Source organism: Belonocnema kinseyi, chromosome 7 (genome assembly GCF_010883055.1).
Source record: "Belonocnema kinseyi isolate 2016_QV_RU_SX_M_011 chromosome 7, B_treatae_v1, whole genome shotgun sequence".
NCBI classification, from domain to species: Eukaryota; Metazoa; Arthropoda; class Insecta; order Hymenoptera; family Cynipidae; genus Belonocnema; species Belonocnema kinseyi.
In genome coordinates, this window is record NC_046663.1 from 94,587,568 (window position 1) to 94,611,739 (window position 24,172).

Below are 24,172 nucleotides of genomic sequence, written 5' to 3' on the forward strand. Positions count from 1 at the left end.
AGAGTGTGCCAGAGCAGCGAGAATATCACGCGACTTGTACTGGGGGTGAATAAAGGGAAACAGCCGTACCGTATTGATTTTCCTTCTGCGATCCAAGAAAGGTCTCCCCCGAAGAAAGGTAATAACGAGACGAGAGAATCGAGGGATGTTACTACCAGTGGTTCCCTTCTCCTCACCCCTTCCGCCCACCCCTCTTTTCTAACCTCTACTCGGACTCTATGCTTAGAATCGGTGATCTTGGGTCGAGAAATGACCCAGCATCCCTTGCGAAGTTCACTAGGTGGCGCCACCATCCACGACATCCCTGAGATACACCGAGCTGTCAAATAGCATAAACTTGTTTATATACGAGATTGTTATCGGTTAATTTTTTCGTCGTAGACTTGAGTGAATGTGTTATCCTCTTTCTTCTGACAGCCACAGGTTAGTACGCAGTTTCCTTCTCGAAAAATGCATTCCAACAAAATGGAAAGAAAAATCGAATGCTTTTCTTGGCAATCCTCGACGACACCGGCGCTACTTGTGTATAGAGCTGTCATTTTTTTAGCCCTTTCAAGGCTTCTTTTGGAACCTGATTTTCACTTTTTGAGCCCCGGATGAAATAAGTGAAAAGTGCCACTGATTTTGAATCGCCGAATATTGTTTAGATTCTCTAGTATGATTTTTGTCTCGACAAGTGGTCTCTGTTGCGATAATGCGTCTCTTAACCTAACACTCGATTAATATTATTTTATACAACAATTTGCAAGCGGTTTACTTTGTTTGCGATATAGTGGATTTCTGTTATTGGTCTAGACGTGTCATTGATTTCCTTGATAGAAACTTCGTGTTTGTGTTAAATGAGAGTAAGTTTCATGTCGACTTAAATTTACTTGTCAAAGTTCTGGATTTCATCATTTTTCTATTTCAATTTTGGGTCAATTGTATTCCTTTTTTGAGAGTTTAGAATTGTTCAGATCAGAAATAGACTTGTGAATCTCAGATTTAGTGGATTGGATCAACTAAAAATTATTGTAAGCCTACATTTTTTCATGTTGTTATTTTATCAGATTAATGTTTTTTGTTTAGTATTTTTAATTCTTGAACCTGTTCACATACAATTATTCTTTTTCAATAGTTGAATTTTTCAAATTTAAAGATTTTTTATTTTAAAAGAATCTATATTGAGAGTTAGTCGACCTAGTAAAAATGGAAATCTTGAATTTTTCATGAGAACCTTGAGTTTTAATTACTTTTTGCCTATTTTGAAAGAAATATTTCGTTTTGAAAAAATCTTGCTACCGAAAAGTTGTTTGCTTATCAAGATATACTTTATATTTTGCTTATTGCCAAATAAATCAAGAGATTTCAAGGCTTCTTTTTGTAGACTTATATTGTGAATAATTCTACAAGTTTTAAATTTTTTTCTCTGCTAATATAGAATATTAAAGTATAATTTTTTTTGTGATATTCAACTTACAAATTATCAAAATTATTGGTTGAAAATTTCGATGTTAATTTACTATTTTTTCAGAATTAGAATCTTTCCAAAATAGTTCAAACATTTAAAAAGATTTTTAACATTTTACAAAGACTTCACGGATGTCAACGATTCGAAAAAAGGCATGAACACCAGATTTCGATTAAGATCTAACAATAATTTCACAAACGAATTCAAAAGGTTTCAAAATATTTCAGAAGATTTCAAATAATTCAATGATTTCGACGAATACAAAAGATTTTACAAGCATAGATTTAAAAAGATTTCACAAATATCTCAAAAGATTGAGAGGATTTCAAAGATTTGAAAAAGGCGTGTACATCAGACTTCGAAGATTTCACAAAGATTTTAAAACTTTCACAATATTTCGAGGATTTCAAAGACTATGAAAATGGTATAGTAAACCATATATGTATAATATTTCAAAGGTTTCATGCAATTTCAAATTTTTTTAGGAGATATCAAAAGATCCCGCAAAAGTTTCAAAGATTTATAAAAAAAAATTCATAAAGATTTAAAAAGAATACGAGAATTTCAAATGATTTCAAAAGCTTTCACAAAGATTTTAAATATTTCAATGATTTAAACGTACCCAAGAGATTTCAAAGAAGTGTTAAAGAATTCAAAATATTTTAACAAGTGATATATGCACAATCATGTACACCAGATTTCAAACATTTTAAAGATCTTAACAGATTTAAACAATTTTTTGTAAGGTTTCGAAATATTTCACAAATATTTTTAATATTTCAATCATTTTAAACGAATACAAAAGATCGCAGAAAGATTTCACTCATATTTTAAAGACTTCATAAGTATTTGAAAAGTATATAAGATTTTCAAAGATTTCAAAAAAGGTGTAGTGCACCAGATTTGATGGATTTCAAAACATTAAAAAGATTAAAAAATTTTGATTTAGCAAACAATTCAATTATTCGAGTGATTTCAAACGATTACAAAAGATTTAATATAAATTTCACAAATATTTCAAGAAGGGTACAGTACACCAGTTTTGAAGATTTCAAAGAATTTTAATGATTTAAAACTAACAGAAAAGATTTTACGAATAAAGCTTAATGAAAGATATCAAAAATATTTCAAAGATTTCCAAAATCGTCACAAAGTTTTCTTATATTTCAAAGCTTTCAAGGACATAAAATATTTCAACGAGGAAAAACACTACAACAAATTTCAAAGATTTGTAAACATTTCAAATATTTTAAAGGATGTCAAATTTTTTTAAAATATTTGAAAATATTTAACAAAGGTTTCAAATGTTCCAGTGGTTTCAGCAACGGTGCATTACACCAGATTTCAAAGATTTCAAAGATTTCAAAACATTTGAATGATTTTAAACGATTTCAAAAGATTTCAAAATGTTTCAATTAAACTTAGAAGTTTTCAAAAGATTTGAATGATTTCAAGCATATCAAAAAGATTTCACGAACATGATTAAAGAAAGATTTCAGAAAGATTTCTAAACATTTAACAAAGATTTCAAGCATTTCAAAGATTTTAAATAAGCTTTAAAATATTCTAGAAAATTTCTCAAAGATTTCACAGAAATGTTAAGCTTTAACTAAGGCTTGTACCCATTAAAAAGTCCAACGAATTCACACAGATTTGAATGATTTTAAAGACTTTACAAAGAATTAAAAATATCCCCAAACGCATCACAAATACCACTTATGTTAGCAAAAAAAAACTCGATTTCTAGACCTGGATAATCTGGAAAAGACCTTGAATTTTGTTTCGAAGAATCGCTGGACACCCGGGAATTGTAACTCAATCAATTAGTTTTTTTAAATTTATAATATTAATTCCTCATTTAGTTATAATGCATCTTTGGCATCTAAAATTAAAAACATGTTTTCATAAATTCAAAATTTTTTAAATACTTAAACTATAACAAATTATAATATTAAGAATATATCAATTGTATCGTTTTTGTTACCTTCGTTACCTTGCATTTTGATTAAAACTTAGAAAAGTGTCAGAAGTATTAAAGTTTGGAATAATATTTAAACATTTCTCGACTGTATTTTATATTTTTATTAAAAATAAGTTTGAAGATTTAACCAACATTTTAAAGTTTATAGTTCAATATTTTCAGAATTTTCAAGTTGCACAAACAAAACTAGTTTTATTCAACTAATTGTATGTAAAAGGGTTGCACGCCTGTTCTGAACGAAGTTTCAGTTAAAAGAGCAAGTTGTTACACCAGAGATTATGTTTTGAGAATGTCTCCTGAGTATTTTTACCGAATATGAAGAAAATCATTAGGCCCCTTAACATTTTTTTGGAAGGGATTTTGGGAAATCATTAAAGACATTAGTTTTATTTAAATTCTATACTGATCTGATTTTTTATTTTTTGATCTTTGTGCTTTCATATAATAACTTGATCATTGTATATTCTACATGAAAATTGCGCCAAGATTATTTAAAGTAGATTAAATTATCTTTAAAGAAAAATCATAAATAAAACTATTTCTAGCTGTCATAGAACAGAAAACCCTGATGAACTTCTTATTCAATAATGTCATGCAAAAGCTCTTTTACTGTTTAAATTTCGAAAAGATTTAGTAAAGAAACCGTCCGTATTATGAGACGCTATATTAAAAAATTGAAAATAAAAATAAGCAAAGCGCGCAAGGTGACGACAAAATAATATTTAAGAATATAATTATCTATATTTATAAACTCATATAAATACATTTTGCTCTGAAGTTTTTACATTTAAACAAAAGTATTTAAGTATGTGTATTTCACAGCCTGTTTAAATTGAGCAGCCATGCAACCCTTAGAAGCAAATATACTCTGTTTGTTTTTTCGAATGTTATGATAATTTACTATACTTACATTTAAAATTAATATTTATTGATTTGAAATCAATAAATATCAACGGTCGAAGAAAGGATTGATTTGTTTCATCAAATCATTTTGCAACTAAAATTAATATTGTTTATTTGAAAGCTTTTGAGTTGTAGATTATGTTGGAAATTTTTTTTTACCAATTTCCTTGTGATATTTGAATAATAATTGTGTTTCACAATACGTACATGGACTGTTTCAAAGTCTGTACTTATGGAACGAAGAACCGCGTGTTACATAATCACAGACCTGCTCGTTTCCATTCTTTTCACCAATTAATCAGACAGCAATTTCTGAAAGATTCTTCTTCGTTTTTAATCTTAAAAGTGATAATTTTAACGTTTGTCTGTACTTTAAATCAAATAAACATTGCACTGATTCCGTACACTTATTACGATACAGGTTATAAGGTAAGTTAGTTACAAAATGTGCACTACATGTAAGCTAAGATCTAAAATGAAGCATACTCATGAGCATGTTTTGATATCATAAACCTAAAATTGTGTTATTGATTTATTAAATATTGATTTTGGGTAAAAAAAAGATAATTATAATGGAAGTTACTAGGAAGAATCGAAAGAAAAGAACTTGAACTGAAAAAAGCTAATTTGAAGAAAAGTACAACTTGTTTGAAATTGAAGGAAGACTCATGCATTAGTTAATCATTAAAGAGAAACTAAAAAGAATACAGTTAAAAGGAAGAATTATTCGTCTGAAAGTTTTGAAAATTCCTTGAAAGCATTGGATACCGACATCTCTCTCAGGAAAGCTGCTGCTGCTGCTGCGTATGGGATTCCAGTAGCCACACTTGCCAGAAAGAAAAATCATCCTGTTGAATTCAAAATAAAACCAGGGCCGAGCGCATTTTTATCGGAAGCTATTGAGCAAGATATAGTTAACTGGATTCTCTATAAAGCTGAACGAGGTCAGCTAGTTACGAAAAATGAACTTCTTGATTCTGTGCCTAGCAAGAGAGTTGTTCATCTCCGGAGAGTCGTGGAACCGGTACCTCTAGACAAAAAGGTTTTCTCTAAGTACTTGAAGCTATTGCTCCTGGTGATTCGGAACCCACCTTAAACTGTAGGTCCCCCTCCTACCACCAAATAAGTGTGTGGGGTGTGTGTAAAGGAACAGGGAAGAAGGTGCAAGAAAAAATGTAAACCCTTAGGGGACAAATTAGAAGCTTCCATTCCATTCCATAAGTATCAGAAAACCACAGCATTTGAGCATCAGCAGAGCAAATTTTACTCGAGAATATTTGCAAGAGTATTTTGGCGAGCAAGAAAAGTACTTAGATAAGAAGAGTATATTGAACATTCCTGCAAGCAGAATTTTTAATTGCAATTATTCAAGTATCTTATTATGTCCAGATTCAGATAAATTATTGGCTTCGAAAGTTACTCATGCAGCTTATAAAGTAACAGATGGTATTAAGGTATTTCTTACTGCTATATTTATGTATAGTGCAGATTGTATTTGTGCTCCACCATTGTTAATGTTCGCATACAAGGAAGGAGTTCTAAAGACCATTGCCGATAAAACACCCAGAAACTGGACAATCGGTATCTCTGATACTGGCTGGATGAATGCTGAGACTATTTATGAATATATTACCAATGTACTCTATCCTTCGTTGCTTCAAGAAAAAGTAGAATTCCCAGTGATAATATATTTAAATAACCATTAATCTCCTATAACAGTTCCTTTGGTTGTTTTTTGTCGACACAAGCAGATTGAGTTGATAGGATTTTATTCTAATTGTACGCATGTGATGCAATCATTGGACATATAGCATTCTTTCATCCGTTTAAGGAAACTTTGAAAAAACTGTCATAAAATGAAACTTCAAAATAACATACTGAAATTAAAGAAAAAGAACATTTTCCTGCATTTTTGAAAATGGCTCTGGACAATATGCCGAAATAGAAAGAAGTTATTGTTAGTGGACTTCAGCATCTGGATTAGCACCGTTTAATCCTAGTTCTGGTGACTACGACATTTGTCAAACCAGAAAGAAGAGTAAGAGTATAAATTTGCGACAAGAGCAAAAAGATTTAGGAAATTTATAAGAGGATAGTACACAACATTTGCGAAATTTAAGGTCCCTAAAGTACCCTATTTTCCTGATTTGGTCCCTATGGGTAACCTATTTGAGTAAGGAACTTTGAAAAAATAACAATCAATTAAAAAAAAGCACACTAGTCACTTTTCATTCAATACATTAATTCATGGGTTAATCACTATTCATTTTGGGTCTATACCTATTTTTGAATTATTTTGCATTCTTTGAAATATTTCAGGGTATTTATAAAGGTTCTGAGAAATTTTTAATATACTTTCAATAATTTGAAGAATTTTTTAGGATTTGAGGGTATTTTTAAAAATTTTAAGGCATTATTTCCAGGAGTTTTTAATTTGAATTATTTTACGGAATTTTAAAAGATTCTTGAATTTTATGAATTCACTAGAAGTTTTTTAATTCACTTGAATTTATATAAATTTACTCTTTTGTACTTAGTTCAATGGATTTTGTTTTAATTTCAAAAAGTTTTAATGTAATTGATAAAGTGATTAAAGGATTTGAAATATTGTAACGTATTTTTTTTTAATTTCTTAGCATTTCAAGAGCTTTAAAATTTTTTTAGAGGAGTGTATAGTATTTAAAATAATTTGGATTATTTTAAAAGATTACAAAGAAATTTCTTATTCATTTCAGAAATTTAATGTGATGTAAAAGGATTTGAAATACTTGAGGATATTGTGAAAGATTCTCAGGCGTTTCCAAGTGCTTTCAAAAGATATCAAAGGATTCGGAATATTTTACGAAATATTAAAATATTACCAGCATTTTTTTATTTTTTTCCGTAGCTTGAAGGCTTTCAAAGACTGAAATATTTTAGGGCATTTAAAAAGATTCAAAGGCATTTTCAAGAGATTTAAATAATTTCCAGGGATTTAAATATTTTAATTGATTTGAAAGAATTTTTCACCAGGCATGAGTGATTTCATAGGGTTTCGAAGATTTGAAGAGATTTTCAAATATTTTTTACAATTCATTTTTAATTCGCCCTGAATTCTTATTAATTTATCCTAAATCCTCTTAAGTTCTTTTGAATTTTTCTAAATTCATTCAATTCTACTTATTTCAGTGAATTTTAAAAAGTTTTTATTTAATTGGTCCTGAAGTCTATTAGCCTCAAATTAAATTCTTAGACATTTTGTCATATCCTTAGACTTCTCTTAAATGTTTCCAAGCTTATTTCAAAGTTACTGAATTCAATTAAGTTTTTTCAAATTGATTTAAATTCATTTGATTTTTTTTTAATTCACCTTAATTTTTTATGAATTTCATTAAATTCTTCTCTTAGATCTTAAATTCCTCTAAATTCAATCCAGTTTTACAGAAATCGATAGAATTTTTTTATTTTTCAAACTTTTTCCCAATTTATTTGAATTTGAATCGAATTGTTTCGAAATCTTCGGAATTTATCCTGAATTTGTTACCCTTTGAGCGCGAAATATGTTTTAAGTGTAATGCTGATTCTAATTAATTAAATCATGTATTATAGATTAATATTTTTAATTTTGATATCGTATATTTATAATTTAGGAATTATAATGAAACTAACAATCAAGAGGCGGAAGCGTTAGTTCATAAATTAAGTTAGTACGTCAAGTGTCTGTAAACGAAAATCTTCAATGAAAGCAATTTAGAGATAATTTCACAAAAACCTTCTGCTAGTCCTAATGATTCGTTGATTAAAGTTGTACTTCTACACAAAACTGTTGAACCTGAAAAAAATATTCTATTGAATGATATGAATATTGAATTTGAACTACATGAAAATATTATGTCAGTCACTATTCGCGCCTGATGAATCGACTATACTGAGGATCCTGAAAAATTGGAATTGATAAGGAGTGAAAACTGTACACAATTAACTTTGGGTGAAAAGAATCAAGAACCTAAATAACCCGCAGCAGGAACAACTGATGAACGGTAGAACTGCAATATGAAAAAAGAAAAAAAGAGAGGAAAAAAGCAGATCTTATCACCGAAAATAAAAGAAATAGAACAAAAAATCAAGCAAGAAACCAAATAATATAAGCAGCAATCACAAAGAATCTTTATACTATTATATTATTGAATTAATAACCTAACTGTATGACCAAATTGCTATTTTTGTTTCTAGACTTCAATTATTCATTTATTGTTTATAAAAAGATTATTAAAGCACAAAAGTTAATTATTTTTAGATTTTATTTACCCGTTTCATAATACGGACATAGCAATGAGACACTTGGGACATGACTCTAAAACGGTGTCTCATAATATGGGCACTGTGATTAATCCCATTTTTCCTTTTAATAATTTTGTTTTAACATTACTTGTAAAGATTTTTAATATCTGAATTAATATTTATTGAAAAAAAACCAATATATATCTAGCACGGCAATTAAAGAAAACAGTGAAAAGTACTGTTGTAATATATACGAAATAAGTTTTTAATAAAAAATTCCATCTAAAATAAAATTCCATAAAAATCAGCCTATTATGAGACTATAATTTCTATTCTATGAGAGAATGAATTTTCTTCTTTAGTTTTAAAGATTGTTTAATATACTTTAATTTACATTTATACACTTTTAATCTAGGATGTAGAGTGGAAAAAATAGTATGCGAAAACAAAAAGATATACCATTTTATTCACGAAAATATCACTTAAAAACGAAATAACTTCTGAACTATAGACACACGAAAACGTTCTTTTCTTTTTTGAAATTGTTGGAAAATTCGTGAGCATTTGTCAAATAATTTTTACATAAAATTTACCAGAAGCGTAAAATTGAAATAAAACGCATTTTTCAGATATTTTTCAATATTTAAAAGAGAACAGAAAGTCAGTAAATATCAGCATCACATCAGAGCTTTTTTGGACGTATAATTTAAGGTTTTTAGCAGAGAAAACTTTACTTGTTTCTTTTGATAAAAATCACATGAATTTATCATAAAACAAAAAATATTGAGTTTTATCAAAAGGGGGCCTACCCATTTTTTCATATTCGGTAGAAATACTCAAGAGGCATCCCAAAAACATAATTTCTAGGTTACAAACTTTAGCATACTCTTTTAAGTGAAACTTGGTTCAGAGCAGGCGTGGTTGGGTGTTCTTACATTTTTAGAATGTACTTACGGTTTTCATTTGTTTTTCATGAAATTATGCAAAGAGTTATATACATGAAGAATAGGTGTCTCCTAGCAATGACCCAACCACTCAATTTTCTGTTACTAGAATGAGCAAAACGACGAACGAGAAGGAGGAACTTGTTAAGAAATCGTTGTTCAACTTTGTTAGAAAACAAGTGCCCACAGCACAATTGAGGTAATGACACTTGCAATTAAATAAAGCATTAAGTAAATAAAAAGAAAGGTTCTAGTTATGAAAATGGTTGTTGAAATTCCTTCAGCTTGATTGATGACATCGTGCTCAGCTACGTGGTGAGCATGGTGGAGGAAAGTGCTCTCGAGGAAGATTTGGACGTCGATGGATTGTGCGAAATGGTGTCCGCTTGCCTTCCTGAGTTTTCCACAATTGAAAAAGAAGCTGTCTCGAAGTGGCTACTTGACGTCGAAAGCAACTTGCGCCAAGAAAACAAGGGAAATCAAAATGGCCAATCCCACGATCTTCTGAGCCACATCAGTTTAGCGGCTCTATTGCCCCCAGATACTCAAAGAATGAGGGTTCATCATCTCTCAGAAACGAGTGACGCTGGTAGCGACTCCAGTGGTGAATACTTTGCAGAGGTAAACAATTATTATTATTTTTTTAATAATCTCACTAAAATTTTCTTGCAGAATTTTAACTGAAATGATTATTTTTACAATTATAGCAGTTATTTTTGTACTTTAAATTAATTGTGATGTTATTTATTGTAATAGGAATCATCTTGGCATCAAGTGGCACTTTTGCAAGAAATGTTTCCGGGAGCGAGCTCAGCTGAAGCACGTCATTGTTTGGCGGTTGCTGGAGGAGACATAGCAAAAGCAGCTCAACTTGCTCTTCACAGGCAAGAAGCTGGGCAAAGCATCGTCAGCAATCTTACGTTCCTTACAGTAAGTAAGGAACAGATTTAAATAATAGAAAAGGTTTAAAGGGATCAGTGCCTGTACCTTATTTTCCATCGTTTTCTCTAAAATATCTTTGATCCAACATAATTCCCCTTTTTTCAAATTTCCGGCTGATTTTATTAAGAATTATAATTCGAAGATTAAGTAATTCGAAAACGGGCTTCACATTTTCTTTAAATCCCTCGACTGTCCCTTAATCCCGTCATTGCGTATTTTACATTTTTTTGCTTAACCTCTTCATTTTAGCATAAAAACGCCCTCCGTTGAAGAGACAGGCCGGAATCCGAACTCTTTGAAACTTTAGCGAAACGTCCTAAAAAATGAACCTCAACTTCACAGATAAATATAGAGGAAGTGGGTACTTTTCAGTTTTTATATAAATTTTCATTTTTCTATATACATTACAGTTGAATGGAAAATATATAAATAAAAATAATATAAATAAAATATATAGTAAATATATTTTATAAATATATTTTTAAACATTCCAAGATAGAAGTAATTGAAAAGAAAAGAAACGCGTGTAATTTTTTACAAAGCTTTTTAAAAAAAAGAGAGCCAACTTTAAATTTTCATATTCCCGAATCTATTGTATTTAGAATATTTTCCTTTACTGTAATTATAGCAAAACCGGGGTCATAACTTTGAACCTTTTATATGTATAGAACATTCTATTATTATTTAATTTACAGGGAATCGAGTCGACTTCCATTCACTGTAGATCATTTTGATGTGAGGTGTACAGAAGTATGAAGTTTTTCTTGAAAACAGAAGGCTTACCAGTTTTTGGAATATAAAAATTCAAGCTTTAAAAGCTAAAGATTTTGTTATTTGAAGTTATTCCAAATGAAACTGGAAATCAAAGCATTAACATTCTGAAATTTTTTCACTTTGAACCACTTAAAATTAGAGCATTTAGAGTTCAGCAATCGAAAGCTTAGATGTTTAATAATACTTTGAAAACTGAACAATTTTAAATTTGAGGTCTAAAACTGAAAATGATTTCAATTTCACATTACAAACTTGTAGCTTCTAAATCTTAAAGTTGAATTGTAGTAAATTTAAATAATTTTGATTTTAACTGACATTCAAAGTGATGGAAAGATTTTTCTACTAATAGTTCCGAACTTCGTATAAAACTTGAATATTCAGAAGTCTGAAATTTTTGATCATTTAAAAATAAACAATTTGTTTCATAACTGAGACTTCCAATTTACAATAGTTCAATTTTAAACTATTTAAATTTGAAAGTTTTCAAGCATGACCAATTAAAAAACAATTCTTAATTAGAAATGACTCCGTAATTTTAAACGACATAAATTAATATTGTCGGACATTATGAATAATTGAATTTAAAGTTTCTTGAAATTGTTTAATTTATATTTATAATTAATATAAATGTTTATGCCTTTTATTAAGTCTTTAGATTTGAAATAGTTTGGGTTTTTAACTCTTCAATTTCAGATTGTTTAGGTTTGAAGGAATTTATACTTTTAAAGTTGGAACTTCGAAAACCTGCCTTTCGAGAAAAACGCATTTAAAATTGGCAAGGTTTAATTTTTTTTGTTAAAACCTAAAATGTACCCACTTTCAGTCACTTCCGGAACATAATAATATATTGAGATAAGATTATAGATTGAAGTATGATTTCCTATCGGAATTCTCAAAATCAATACTCTGAACTATTCTAATTTTAAAATAGATGATTAAAAATAACACAGTTACAACCCAACGTGTTAAAATTAAATAATTTTAAGTTTGCTGTTCTTAAAACTATAAATTTCACTATCAGCTATTGCAAACCGAATGACTTTTAATTTGAAAAGGGTACAAATTGAACATACACTTACTTTCATTTTCTGGTTTTCCACTACAGAGTGGCCAACCTGTAAATACAGTGTTTATAGGAATGACAGTCTATCATCCTCTATTTCTGTTTCAAAAATATGTTTAATTAAGCATTTTCAGAATTTCGAAAAGTTCCACCATATTAAAAAAAATGATAAGGAATTTAAAAACGGACTACACGTTTTAAAGAAAATTTCCTCGTCTGTTCCCATCCATTTTTACATCAGAATAATATTTTATTACAAAATTTTTGGATTAAGATAATAAGAATCAGAAGCGACGGAGCCTTTTTGTTCTAGGGGGGGGGGGGGCAGGGGAATAGACTTATAATATTAAATGACACAATTTGTACATAGTATAATAATATTATACTATGTAAAAATTGTACATAAATGATAAATAATAAATGAACAATAAATATTAAATAATAAATACAGGTACGAAATACACATTCTTAAATATTTCAATAATTTTCCGAACATTTCACAGATATTACCAAATGTTTCAAAAATATTTCGTAAAGATTTCCAAGGATTTCAGGCAGATTTTAAAGTTTGCACAAAGATTTTTAGAATTTCCTAAAAATTTTTTAAGTTGCTAAAAGATTTCCCGTTGATTTAAAAGACTTCACAAAGATTTTAAATGATTTTCTAAATATTTTAGAAAAGATTTCGGATAGATTTAAAAGTTTTCACAAAGACTTCAATTATTTCACAATAATTTTACAAAGATTTCAAATATTTTGCAAAGATTCTAAATATTTAGAACAGATATCGGATAGATTAATAAGATTTCATAGACTTCAATGATTTTTCAAAGATTTCTCAAATATTACCAATTATTTCAAAAATCTTTGAATTATTTCGCAAAGATTGCCAGATTTCAGGTAGATTTTAAAGTTTTTACACAAATTCTTAAAATATCCTAAAAATTTTGCAGAATTTTGAAAGTTTCGAAAAGATGCCTGATAGATTTAAAAGATTTCAGAATGATTTAGATGATTTTCCAAATATTTTACAAAATAATTCGGATAGGTTTTAAAGCTTTCACAAAGACTTCAATTATTTCATAAAGATCGCCAATAGGTATCAAAGATTGCACAAAGATTTAAATAATTTTAAAAAGATTTCAAATATCTTGCAAACATTTTAAATATTTAGAACAGATATCGGATAGATTTATAAGATTTCATTTCAAAGATTGCACAAAGATTTCGATGATTTCCCCAGGCTATCACAAAGATTAAAATAATTCTACAAACATTTCACAAATATTTCACTGATCTCCGAGACTTTAATTATTTCACAAAGATTTAAGGTAGATATTTGAAATAATTCAAACGATCCGATGAATTTAATAATTCGATTTCAGAGGGGGACAAATTAATATTTTGCCCCTCCCTGGTCGATTTTTGACTGGGGGCATTGCCTAATGTGCCCCCCCCCCCTCCTAGAGTTGCGCCATCACTGATAAGAATCGTATTTGAACCCTTATTTTTGTCAACAGCCCAATGCTCGAAATAAAGCCCGCGTGAACGACGAGGAGCTGAAATCCCGCATAATCGCTCGCTACAGTTACGTAGACAGGGATGACGATTCGCGTGAGCACCGACCAGTAGCGCCGAAAACGGAACCGAAAAAGTTGGTGAGGTATCTGGACAACAAGATTGTAAGTTTAAAGGGTGAACGTTTCACGGAAATAAAACGTGGAGAAGAGGAAGATGGCAACGAAGGCGCAAAAAAGAGAGGCCACTGCCGCCCGTAACCAGTCCCCTTGCCTCCACCCCCTGATCCACCCCCTTGGAGGCATATGATTACAGTTTGAATCATTTCTTAGATTTCTCCCTTCGCGGTCAGAGCTAGGAATATCAACGGAAAGCATTGGATATCAAACTAATCGTCATCCAATCGCCGAATTCATCCTCGAACTACATTAGAATTAATTACTTTTACAAGGCATTCACGGAACTGTCTTAATCGATCTCAGAAGAATTTGCTTCAAATTTGTTCAAATTGAAAATGAATCTAATTCAGTATTAAATCTTCTCCAAGTTATTCTATTATTAAAATTAGGGCTAATATTTATGTTGTGTAAAACCTAAATTACGCAGTTTGTGTGAAGTTGACTTTCAGTTTTGATATCCAACGCTTGATGTGTAAATAATTCTTTCCATCGAGCGTACAATGGCCATGCGTGATTTATCCAGTTTTGGATTTTTAACAAGATCCAGTTTGATCTAACTAGTATTTCGATACGCTTTTGTACAGAGAAAGAAAAGAGAATATAGAGAATTGAGCGACACTTTGTCAAATTAGGTTCCATCTTCTTGAATCACTTTGGCGTCGAAGCATCATTTGATTTCGAGACTAAAAGTCGTTTGGAGACCAAAAGTTGCTTCGGAAACCAAAGTCTTTAAAACAAAAAGATAAGCGTTACAATGAAAAATCGCATATTTTTCGACTTTCAACTATATATTGGATATCGTGAGATAAATGAGTTAAAACTCAGTACAAAAGGTCATCAATTTTCTATGTAACCATATTTCACATAAGTGCGAAGAAAAATACCTCGACTGTTACTGATGAGAAAGCAGATACTTCTTTGTCGGTTGGCTATTGTAACCTCGGCTACTTTATTTTAACTCTATTTAAGTTTTCTCAAAACCGCACTTTATTTTAGCAATCCAAGCAAGACATTCATTTTTTCTTAACAGTTTGCATCACTTACCGTTTTTTGCCTCGCCAATTTATTTAGTTTAGTCAATAGATAAACACGCTTTGAATTTATTATCGAAACAGTGCCCGTAAAAAAATCCATTTTACACCCAGCGCATCAAAACAATACGTCAGACTTGAAAAGTGTCGAAATAAACGAATTTTTGTGACTATTATATAGTATAATTTTTAAAAAATGGCCATGATGAAAATGGCTTGATTAAAATTACTCTATATAATAGTCTAATAGACCCTTAATTTCGCTGAATTCGACACTTGGGTTGAACCTAAACATGAATTTTGACGGATTCATCGCATAAACGGGAAGAATTCAAGGCAATTCCTGCCTTACCGACTTCGGGACCATTCGACCGCCTAAGTGGTTCAAGTCCGTGCTAAGTTTCTTTGATGTCCATCAGAGAATCTCACACTAGAATAACTTAGCATTGACATGAACCACTTAAACTATCGAATGGTCTCGAAGTTGGTAAGGAAGGAACTCCCCTTTTCAATCTACTCCGGACACCAGCACTAATGCGTTTGGCGTAAAATAAATACATTTTTTCGGTGCAATTGATTCCGATATTTACAACTACGCGCTTTTACTGCGATTTTAGCAACAAAGTCCGTTATATGCTGTGGAAAATGCACCAAGGGAAATTAAAAAAAAAATAAAGGGCTTGGGGAATCACGTGCACTGAAACCCAGCGAATTTTCATAGCAATCTTTTATACCAAGAGTCTTCTGCAGGATACAAGTTTGCGAAACATATACCCGATTTGTTGAGTGTTTTTTAGTATTTTGTACAAAACCCTAAAGTCAAGGACGGAAAATCAAGAAAGCAATCGAAAGACACAAAATACACAACTTGGCTTTCGAATCAAAACAAAAAAAAAGTAAAAAAATTAACAGAGGCATGACAATTTTAAGATAAGATTCGTTTACCACGCCATATGATTTACCAGTATTACTATTAATATCTTAACTACGAATTATTGTGAGCATTAAATAGAACACGCATGATGTAATAATCACTTTGAGTGGTAGAAGCTCATTTAGACTGCATATCTGGAGAAAATGAAATGAAAACAGAAAAAGATCCTCGATTCCTTCTGCCACTTTTGCTATCATATAGTACGAGTAATATTATCGTGTTCTTATTTGTGATGGACTGAGCTGTAAGATATGATATTTGTATTTTCACAATCTTACTGTTAGTTTCTTAGTTTGTATAAGCTTTTTGCGATCGAGGTCGCTTTTTTTATCTAATTAGTATTGTAACTGCACCGTTGATTTCCAATTTCAAATTAAAGCCGTCAGAAGGCGACTTGACTCAACTCGATTGCATTTTTTCACTAATTTCAACCTCTGTCGGCTTTACTTTGAGAGGACTTGATTGCGATTTTCAAGCAAAATATTTCACTTAAATCGATTGCAATTTCTTACCATGAGAGGTCAAAATAAATTTTCTAGATAGGGAGATTTTCATTCCTGGGAGAGAAAAGTTCAATTCGAATAAATTATATTTCCAATTCTCCCAGTCGTATACTGAAGATATTCAACATTTTGATCAGATTCTTGCAAAAATATTAAAAGTGTCAGGTTTCTTTTTCGCATTAAAAAACTTTTATGACTTCCTTTTTTTATTCTGGTTTGGAATTTTCACTGTTTTGAAATTCAATGGTTTTTCTGAAAATAAAAAATTCGCGATACGAAAAATATGTACAGAGTAAATTGTTCCAATTTAAACGCTCTATGCAAAGAGTTCCTATTCATTTTTATTATAGGTTCTTGTCATTGAAAAATTTAAAAAAAAAACTATACATCTGTAAAAAATAGGCATTTTTTTGATTTTCAGAAAAATCGCCGCCATATTTTTAATATTAAACTATTTTTTTTTAATTTTTACTTTAAAATCTTTTTACCAGAATCAAAAAAGAAAATTGGTACAATTTTTGGCAAATAAAGGAGCCTTCCACTAAATTTCATACTTTTGTAAGAATGTCAGCAAAATTTAAGTGTGCGCTTGGGCTCTTCTTTAAAATTAGAAATCGCACCAAGTGTTTAGGAAAAGCGAATGAGTTTAAAAAATTTAGAAATACCCGTAGACGAATCTAAAGCTCGGGCAGGGCCGTTCCTGGCCATAGTCGGTTTAATCGAAATATGGATCTAAATACCGAATAACTCGAGAAGTTATCCACTCTAAGCTTCAGTTGCACAGAAAAATCTGAGTTTACAGTGAATAATAGTCTCGTGAGAAGAATATTTCAACAAATGCCTTTGTGGTGAATCGAGGGCGTTTAGCGACTTACGAATGTAATTGAAGTCGATGAAGACTTATCTAATATTAAATATATTTGCTCACCGTTTGAGGCGATCGCCTGGAAAACCAGAGAATGAAAGAGCGCATCGATTCACCAGAAATGGTATTTTTTCCCACGCTTTGTATCGCGTGTATTCGTACCCTAATCAATGAATATTAATCATAAGTGATACGCCAGTTAGGCGTAATGAGCTATCGAAACTAGAACAAGTAGATATTAAATATGAAAACATTGTATACTTATCATATTATCACTGTGTAGAAGATTCGTAAAATGTTATGTAATACTATACGTAATTTTACAAATTCTTTTTCATTTACATCGTCGTTGAAAACGTAGCGACGCAAAAAAAAATTGAAATCAAAGCAAACTTTTGCTACTAACGATTTCTTAATTACTCAAATCAGTCGCGTAGTAAGTGCGTTAATAATGTTAAATGCATCTTCATTTAACACGATGGGAATGATAACTCCCAACGTTTTTCAAATTATATTTGACGAAATATTTTTAATATTCAGCTTTATTTTATTGATTAATAGTCCTTAAATTATAAAAAGTAAAAATTACACAAGTTTTGAATCTTGGAGATAAGGAGAAACGATATAACATAAATCGAAAGAAAGTAGAGCTGCGGAAAATTGTTTTGGGGGCCTTACAAAGCCGTACAAAAATATCCCCCACGAAAAATTGATATCTTCAATTGTGAAACAGATGGAAAAGTAAATTAAATTTAGCCGTGAGACTAATTTAAACTCAGCGAATTTATATTGTGAAACTTATGCTTTTATTTTATTTTTACTTTAATTGACTGTTTACGTTTTTATAAAGCCGCAAGCTGTTTATATTTTATTTGTACAAGAATCGTGTTGACGAGTTCATTTCTGATAAACCGAGATGATGTTCGCAGACAGGGTAGAGTGAGAAAATGCGCCCGAGAACTAGACTCTTTGTAAATTAACATAAGCTATGTTTAAGTATCATTATCTCGATTTTGTATTTTTATTTCTTGTTTCAGAGGATTCAGGACTTTGAAGATAAATAAATGTAGTAGCGTAAGATGCAAATCGTTTTGTATTCCCTCTTTCATCTTACAGTCGTTGCACAGAAAGTACGTTAATTAAGGTGAAAAATTCTTAAATACTGCAATCAACTAAACATAGGTTCAGAATCGTAACCATCAATTCAACCTCAGCCTTTTAAAACAGAAGCTGAATGAACGAATCATATGAAATTAAGAGAACATTGCAATTGCGCGAGGAAAAAGAGAACGCATGTATAAAAAAAACCTCTCACCCCCACCCACACAGTCCCAAGCTTTTCAACTTTTAAACTACGCGCCTACGCTTTTATATCAAATACATAAATTACTCTTTTGGTCCGGTTGGGTGAGTGCAAGAAAATGGATGACGATTCACATCTACTTCTTTTTCTTTCTAGGCTGAGGCGCTGGTAAGTTTTCACTTTTACGTTTCGAGGTTGGTTTAGTACCCGCGTTTCCTCCTTTCTTCCTCCTTTCCTGTCTCTCCCGCTCTTCGAGTTCCTGATTCTCTCGTTCAATTAGAGTGATGAGCGTGTTACACCTTCTCTGCAATTCCAGGGCTGTTCTTGATTTTACGAACCAGTCAAAACGGAACTGGGGAGCGGACCTAACGGTCGCTCTCAATTCTTCGTAGACGTTCTCCTTGTCAAAACCGAGTTTGTGCAGCATGCAAACTAAGAATCTATCCTCCTCTTCGGTGTAATTTTTGCCCTTGTTGGTTCCGTAAGCTATTCTCAATTGGTGGAAGGCAGCTCGGTACCTCGCCATTTTAGCGTCGAGGGCTTTTTTGATGCCAGCTCGTCTTTGTATTTTTGCCTCTCCTCGCTCGATTTGCGCCATAACTCTGTTGAAATGATTAGAGGGATATTTAATTAAGTTAATTCAAGTTAATTTTCAGTGAAAATAATTGAATTTTTAACTAAAGAATATCTGTTTTCAACAAAAATCGGAATAGTTAAATTTGCTGTTGAAAAAAAATTAATTTCCACGCAAAAAAAAACACAAATTTTAAACCAAAGTGATGAATATTTAACTAAAATAATGAATTATTTACCTAAAAAAAGTTTAACTTTCATAAAAAAAAAAAATTAATTTTCAGCTGAAATGATGTATATTTAATTGGAATACTTAAATTTTCAATCAAACGCATTAATTTTCTACAAAAAGAAAACATTTTTTTACAAAATACATGGATTTAACAGAATAGTTAAATTTTCAAAAAAAAAGACAAATTTTCAACGAAATAGTTGAATTTCAACTAAAAAGATCTACTTCCAACCAAACTGATGAATTTTCAGATACAATTATATAAATATTTAACTGGAATTTCAAACAAAAAAGAATTTTCAACTAAAATGATAAATCGTCACCAGAAACAGTTGAATTTTCAACCAAAAAGATGAATTTTCAAACAAAAAGATGGATTTTCAATCTGGAAGATTACTTTCTACCAAAAATAAAATAGTTAAATTTTCAGTTAAAAAACAAAGTATGAAATTTCAAGCAAGAAGATTTATTTCTATTTAGAAAACAAGCAATTTGAACTAAAATAATAGATACTTTGTTAACCAAAAATTGAATAGTTAAAATTTTAGTTAAAAAAATTGACATTCAAACATAGATGAATTTTCAACTAAACTTATGCAATATTTAATTGAAATAGATACATTTTTAGTTTTTAAAAAAATTCCAACAAATGAATTCACAACGAAAAATTTAGTCGTTGATATTACAACCAAAAAAGATTTTAATTTTTAATCAAAAACAGTTAAATACAAAAAGAAGACTTCAATATGAGTTTATTTTTTAATTAACAAGGATTTTTTCTGTTGAGAAAAAATTGCTAACAAACTGTTGAATTAAAAAAAAAAGATTATTGTTCAAATAAGAAGATTAATTTTGTACCATTAGAAAACGAATTTTCAACAAAATACATGAATTTTGAAATTGAAATGATGCATATCATGAACGAATGCAAACGAAAATTCCCTGACAACGAAGCTTTTTAAAATTAAAACTACTTCAAAATAAAGTTACTTATTCAAGCATATGGAATAGAATAACAATTAATGTTATCGTTGATTGTAAGCAATCTATTTCGATTATTACATCTTCCAAAAAAGGACAAGAAACGATCGAAAAATATATACATTATATAAAAATTGCTATGATATAAAAATAAATTTTAAGAAATTGAGTTAAAAATTATTTGAACTTAATTAAAAGAACTCTTAAAATATTCATAAGCAAACCCTGCAGATGGAACGAATCATAAGTCAACCAAAATCAAGCTCAATTTTTCCTTATTCTTTCTTCTTTTTTTATATTACCAGGAACCAAAAATTATTTTGTCTAATTACGCATATAAAAATGGTATAAAAAGTAATTTGAAAATAAAATTACAAAGTGAAAAATTATGACTGCATACAATTTTTATTAATGGATACAAAATACAATAATGGTACTCAATGGTGCATAGCAAAATTTTGCATATATTTTATATGTGGCATGTTCCACAGAATACCTTTTTTATATAGAGAAGGAGGACGTACATTTTTATAGCCCAGTTTTTGTACCAACCATACGACAAACTTATTTTTGATAAGTATCCGGTTGACAATTTAATTAAATAATTCAGAAATTTAAAAATTATGCCCGCCCCATTAGCAAACTTACTTTTTCATAAGTACCATGATGACATGATAAAAATAATATTTGGACAAATTCATTTTTGTAAAGTATTAGGTCCTAAAAAAAATGATTAAAAAATTATAAAAATTTATTATAAAATTTCTAATGGATACAATATTACAAAGGTAATAAAGTGTACATAGCAAAATTATGCACATATTTTATATATGGGATGTTCCTCAGAATACCTTTTTTGTGTAGGTAACGAGGGTATCATTTTTTATAACACACTTTATGTAAAACCATATGAAAAGGAAGCAGTTTTGGAAATATAATTTTGAACTGTGATTATTTTTCATGCTCTGATATCTTTGCGTTAAATTATCTATAAGAAAGTACATTTCATTGCGATCTTAAAAAAAGGTTAATTTTAACATGCTTTGAAAGAGGCATGTGCTAGGCATTTATTTATTATACATTTACTACAAGAAATACGTCAGATCGAGATTTTGTATTGAAATCTCAAATGGAAATCTAATAATTCCAAATAAGTGGCGCTGTTTTCGATTCACTTTCGGTTTTTTTAAAACTCATTTGTTTAAAATTGGTTACATAGACAAATGAAATATTTTGCCTTCTTAAGCGTCTAAAAAATGCACTTTTTGAAGTCAACGAATGGAGTTAAACGGTTCCGTGAAATAATGGTATTTTTGTAATTTTATCCGTCATAGATCATTAGGGACAATTTCTTTGTTGTTGAAAATCTTCAAAATTATGTGATAAAAATGGTTTATTATGTGCGATCATGCGTAAAAAATCTGCAGATTATGCGAAATTACGCAATGAAATAATAAGGACCTTAAGCTGAAAATATTCAATGCAGGCTTAAATATTACTTGTTTTCGCCATACATACGGGTATTATCACGTTGTAAGTTCATAAAGCAGAAAGGAGCAATCTTTTAGCTTTCGTATTAAAATATGCATTTGGAAAAATATAGCAGCCGACCTAACCTATATATTAGCAATAAGCGCGAAATTCAAAATGCAACAATGAGTCATTGTCCAATTTTTACTCACATTTCATCGAAAATATAAGAAAAATAAATAATCCGTTTTAATGCGATGAAGTATCGAATTTATTTAAAATAGAAACTTCATAAATCACCAAGATTTCTAAATTGCTCTGTATCACGAGGTTACGTGCAAAACAAATGAAAAATAATTATCACCGTTAATGGAACCAAACGCTCAATTGCAGAGAACATTTTAGGAAGTAAAATGAGCTATTATTAGACAAATAATTTACTTTTTCCAGTTTCTGCAAATTCATATTTAATTGCTATTTAAAGTTAAATATTTTAAAATTCAGAATATTTTAAAACTCGAACTGTTTATTTCATAACGTTTCTTTTTTTTATTGCAGTTATTCATACCCCCTTTTTTAATATGCAATTTTTCCTTAATTCTAACGATTCTATTAGCAATCGTACAATTTTAAAAATTAACTATTATTAATCGTACAATTGGTGAAAATTTAAACCTTTTCAATTATAAATTGTTTAAATTTTTACGCCGCCGGTTGATAAAATGGATCAACTTTTGACGGTTTCAATTCCAACTTGTATATCTCTTCATGTATCAGTTTTAAAATTACTTGCCTCTCCCTAGTTCATGAATTACCAATAATTTTAACATTTTGAAATTAAACACGTCAACAGAAATAGAAAGTTTATTCTTACACAAGATCCAATTTTTAAACTTATAAACATTATTGTTTCTATTTACAATAGTTCAATTTCAAAGACTTCTATTTGTTTACATTTGAATTTAATTCTGAGATTTTTATTTTTAGCAACATTCCATGTAAAAATGTAATTGTTCCCATTCAGATTGTTTATTTAAAGATGTATAAATACTTTTAAAAATCTCGTTAATAAATATAAAAAAAATGTGGGAAGTGATATGTTCAGAAAATCAAGATTTTTTTCAATAGTTTAAACGGTGAATACGTTTTTTTATTATTTTTTGACCGCCACGGCTATCATAACTAAAATAGTATTATGTAAATAGGGCAAAAATCCATATTCGATAAGTAGGTAATATGTTAAGCTAATCTGTTTTCTAAGTCGTATTTTAAAATAAGGGGGGGGGGGCATCCTTAATCTTACGTAAAACTTGGGGAGAGGAGGCACCGAAATTTGACAAATAGGGTCATTCATTAAATGTGGATTATTTTTCAATATGAAACTATTCATTCTGAAATCACTAATAATAGGAGTATAATTGCAAAAAGGCTTTTTTGGTATTTTTTTTTGAGAAAGAAAGATGGAACTAAAAAATTAATGAGACTGGAGATTTGTGCCTAAATGTACAAATTCCTGTGCTAAAAATCCTGATAAAATATTTTTATGTATTGGGAGTGGTGGTCAACCATTTCGCCACCTGGTGCCGAAAACTGGAAAGAGTAGGTACAATTTTAAATATTTATTTTAATTTTTGCATAAAAGTGTTTTTACGATTGTTTTGAAAAGTTTAAAACAAAGATTTAATACTAAAAACAAATCTTGATAAAAAAACTATCGTTTTAGATAGAATGTCCACCTTATACATTGAAAAAATTTTTTTTGTTAAAAATGATTTAAAAAAAAAACAGTTTTTTCAGCATCTCATGCAAGCTTTAATAAGCTTTAATTAATGTATGTAGAAAAAATTTTGATTCAGATTATGCAAAGAATATGAATAATAAACTATAAGAATTGAAATCCGAATTCTAACCTAACTTTTAGATGATTTTTGCTTAAATATAAATCTATTTAAGTTTATAATTTGTTGAAAATCACAATAAATAGTACTATAATGGGTTTTCTAAAAAAGTATTTCTTTGAAAAATGGGTTTTTTCACTATATAAAATGTAAATTCCACCTAAAACCCTTTTTTTCGATAATGATTTATTTTCAGTATCCAATAAATAATTAAAACTCCACAAAAAAAAGTTAAAACACTTTTATACGCAAATTAAAGTGTATCTTTAAAATCGAACCTATTCTTTCTAATTCAGATTTTTGTTACCAGGTGGCGTTAGAAACTATATTTATTTTTGATAAAGAAATATAAAATATGCTTTGTTTCT

General features: G+C 29.7%; 2 protein-coding genes across 3 annotated transcripts in view; one reads left to right on the forward strand and one right to left on the reverse strand.

Moving 5' to 3' along the window:
- On the forward strand, positions 1 to 18,427 carry LOC117176795 (CUE domain-containing protein 2). 2 transcript variants are annotated; one of them, XM_033367105.1, is made up of 5 exons: positions 1 to 118; positions 9,648 to 9,737; positions 9,823 to 10,159; positions 10,295 to 10,468; positions 13,838 to 18,427. In XM_033367105.1, exons 2-5 carry the CDS (start codon positions 9,649 to 9,651, stop codon positions 14,093 to 14,095), a joined length of 858 nt encoding a protein of 285 aa, XP_033222996.1. In that variant the 5' UTR covers positions 1 to 118; position 9,648; the 3' UTR covers positions 14,096 to 18,427. The 2 variants fall into 2 exon arrangements, with proteins under 2 accessions (XP_033222996.1, XP_033222995.1); XM_033367104.1 differs by lacking the exon at positions 1 to 118 and adding an exon at positions 306 to 423.
- LOC117176790 (chromatin-remodeling complex ATPase chain Iswi) overlaps positions 18,423 to 24,172 on the reverse strand; it is a 20,586-nt gene continuing 14,836 nt past the window's right edge. The window contains exon 5 of the mRNA XM_033367090.1: positions 18,423 to 19,252. Within this exon, the coding sequence (XP_033222981.1) occupies positions 18,787 to 19,252 (466 nt within the window). The 3' untranslated portion in view covers positions 18,423 to 18,786. The remainder of the gene's footprint in view (positions 19,253 to 24,172) is intronic.

Excerpts from the sequence above, each read along its gene's own strand:
- LOC117176795 (XM_033367104.1), top strand. The coding sequence starts at position 392 with ATGTGTTATCCTCTTTCTTCTGACAGCCACAG. Across the intron at positions 9,738-9,822 it reads GTGCCCACAGCACAATTGAG|CTTGATTGATGACATCGTGC; the intron begins GTAATGACACTT and ends AAATTCCTTCAG. Across the intron at positions 10,160-10,294 it reads GTGGTGAATACTTTGCAGAG|GAATCATCTTGGCATCAAGT; the intron begins GTAAACAATTAT and ends TTATTGTAATAG.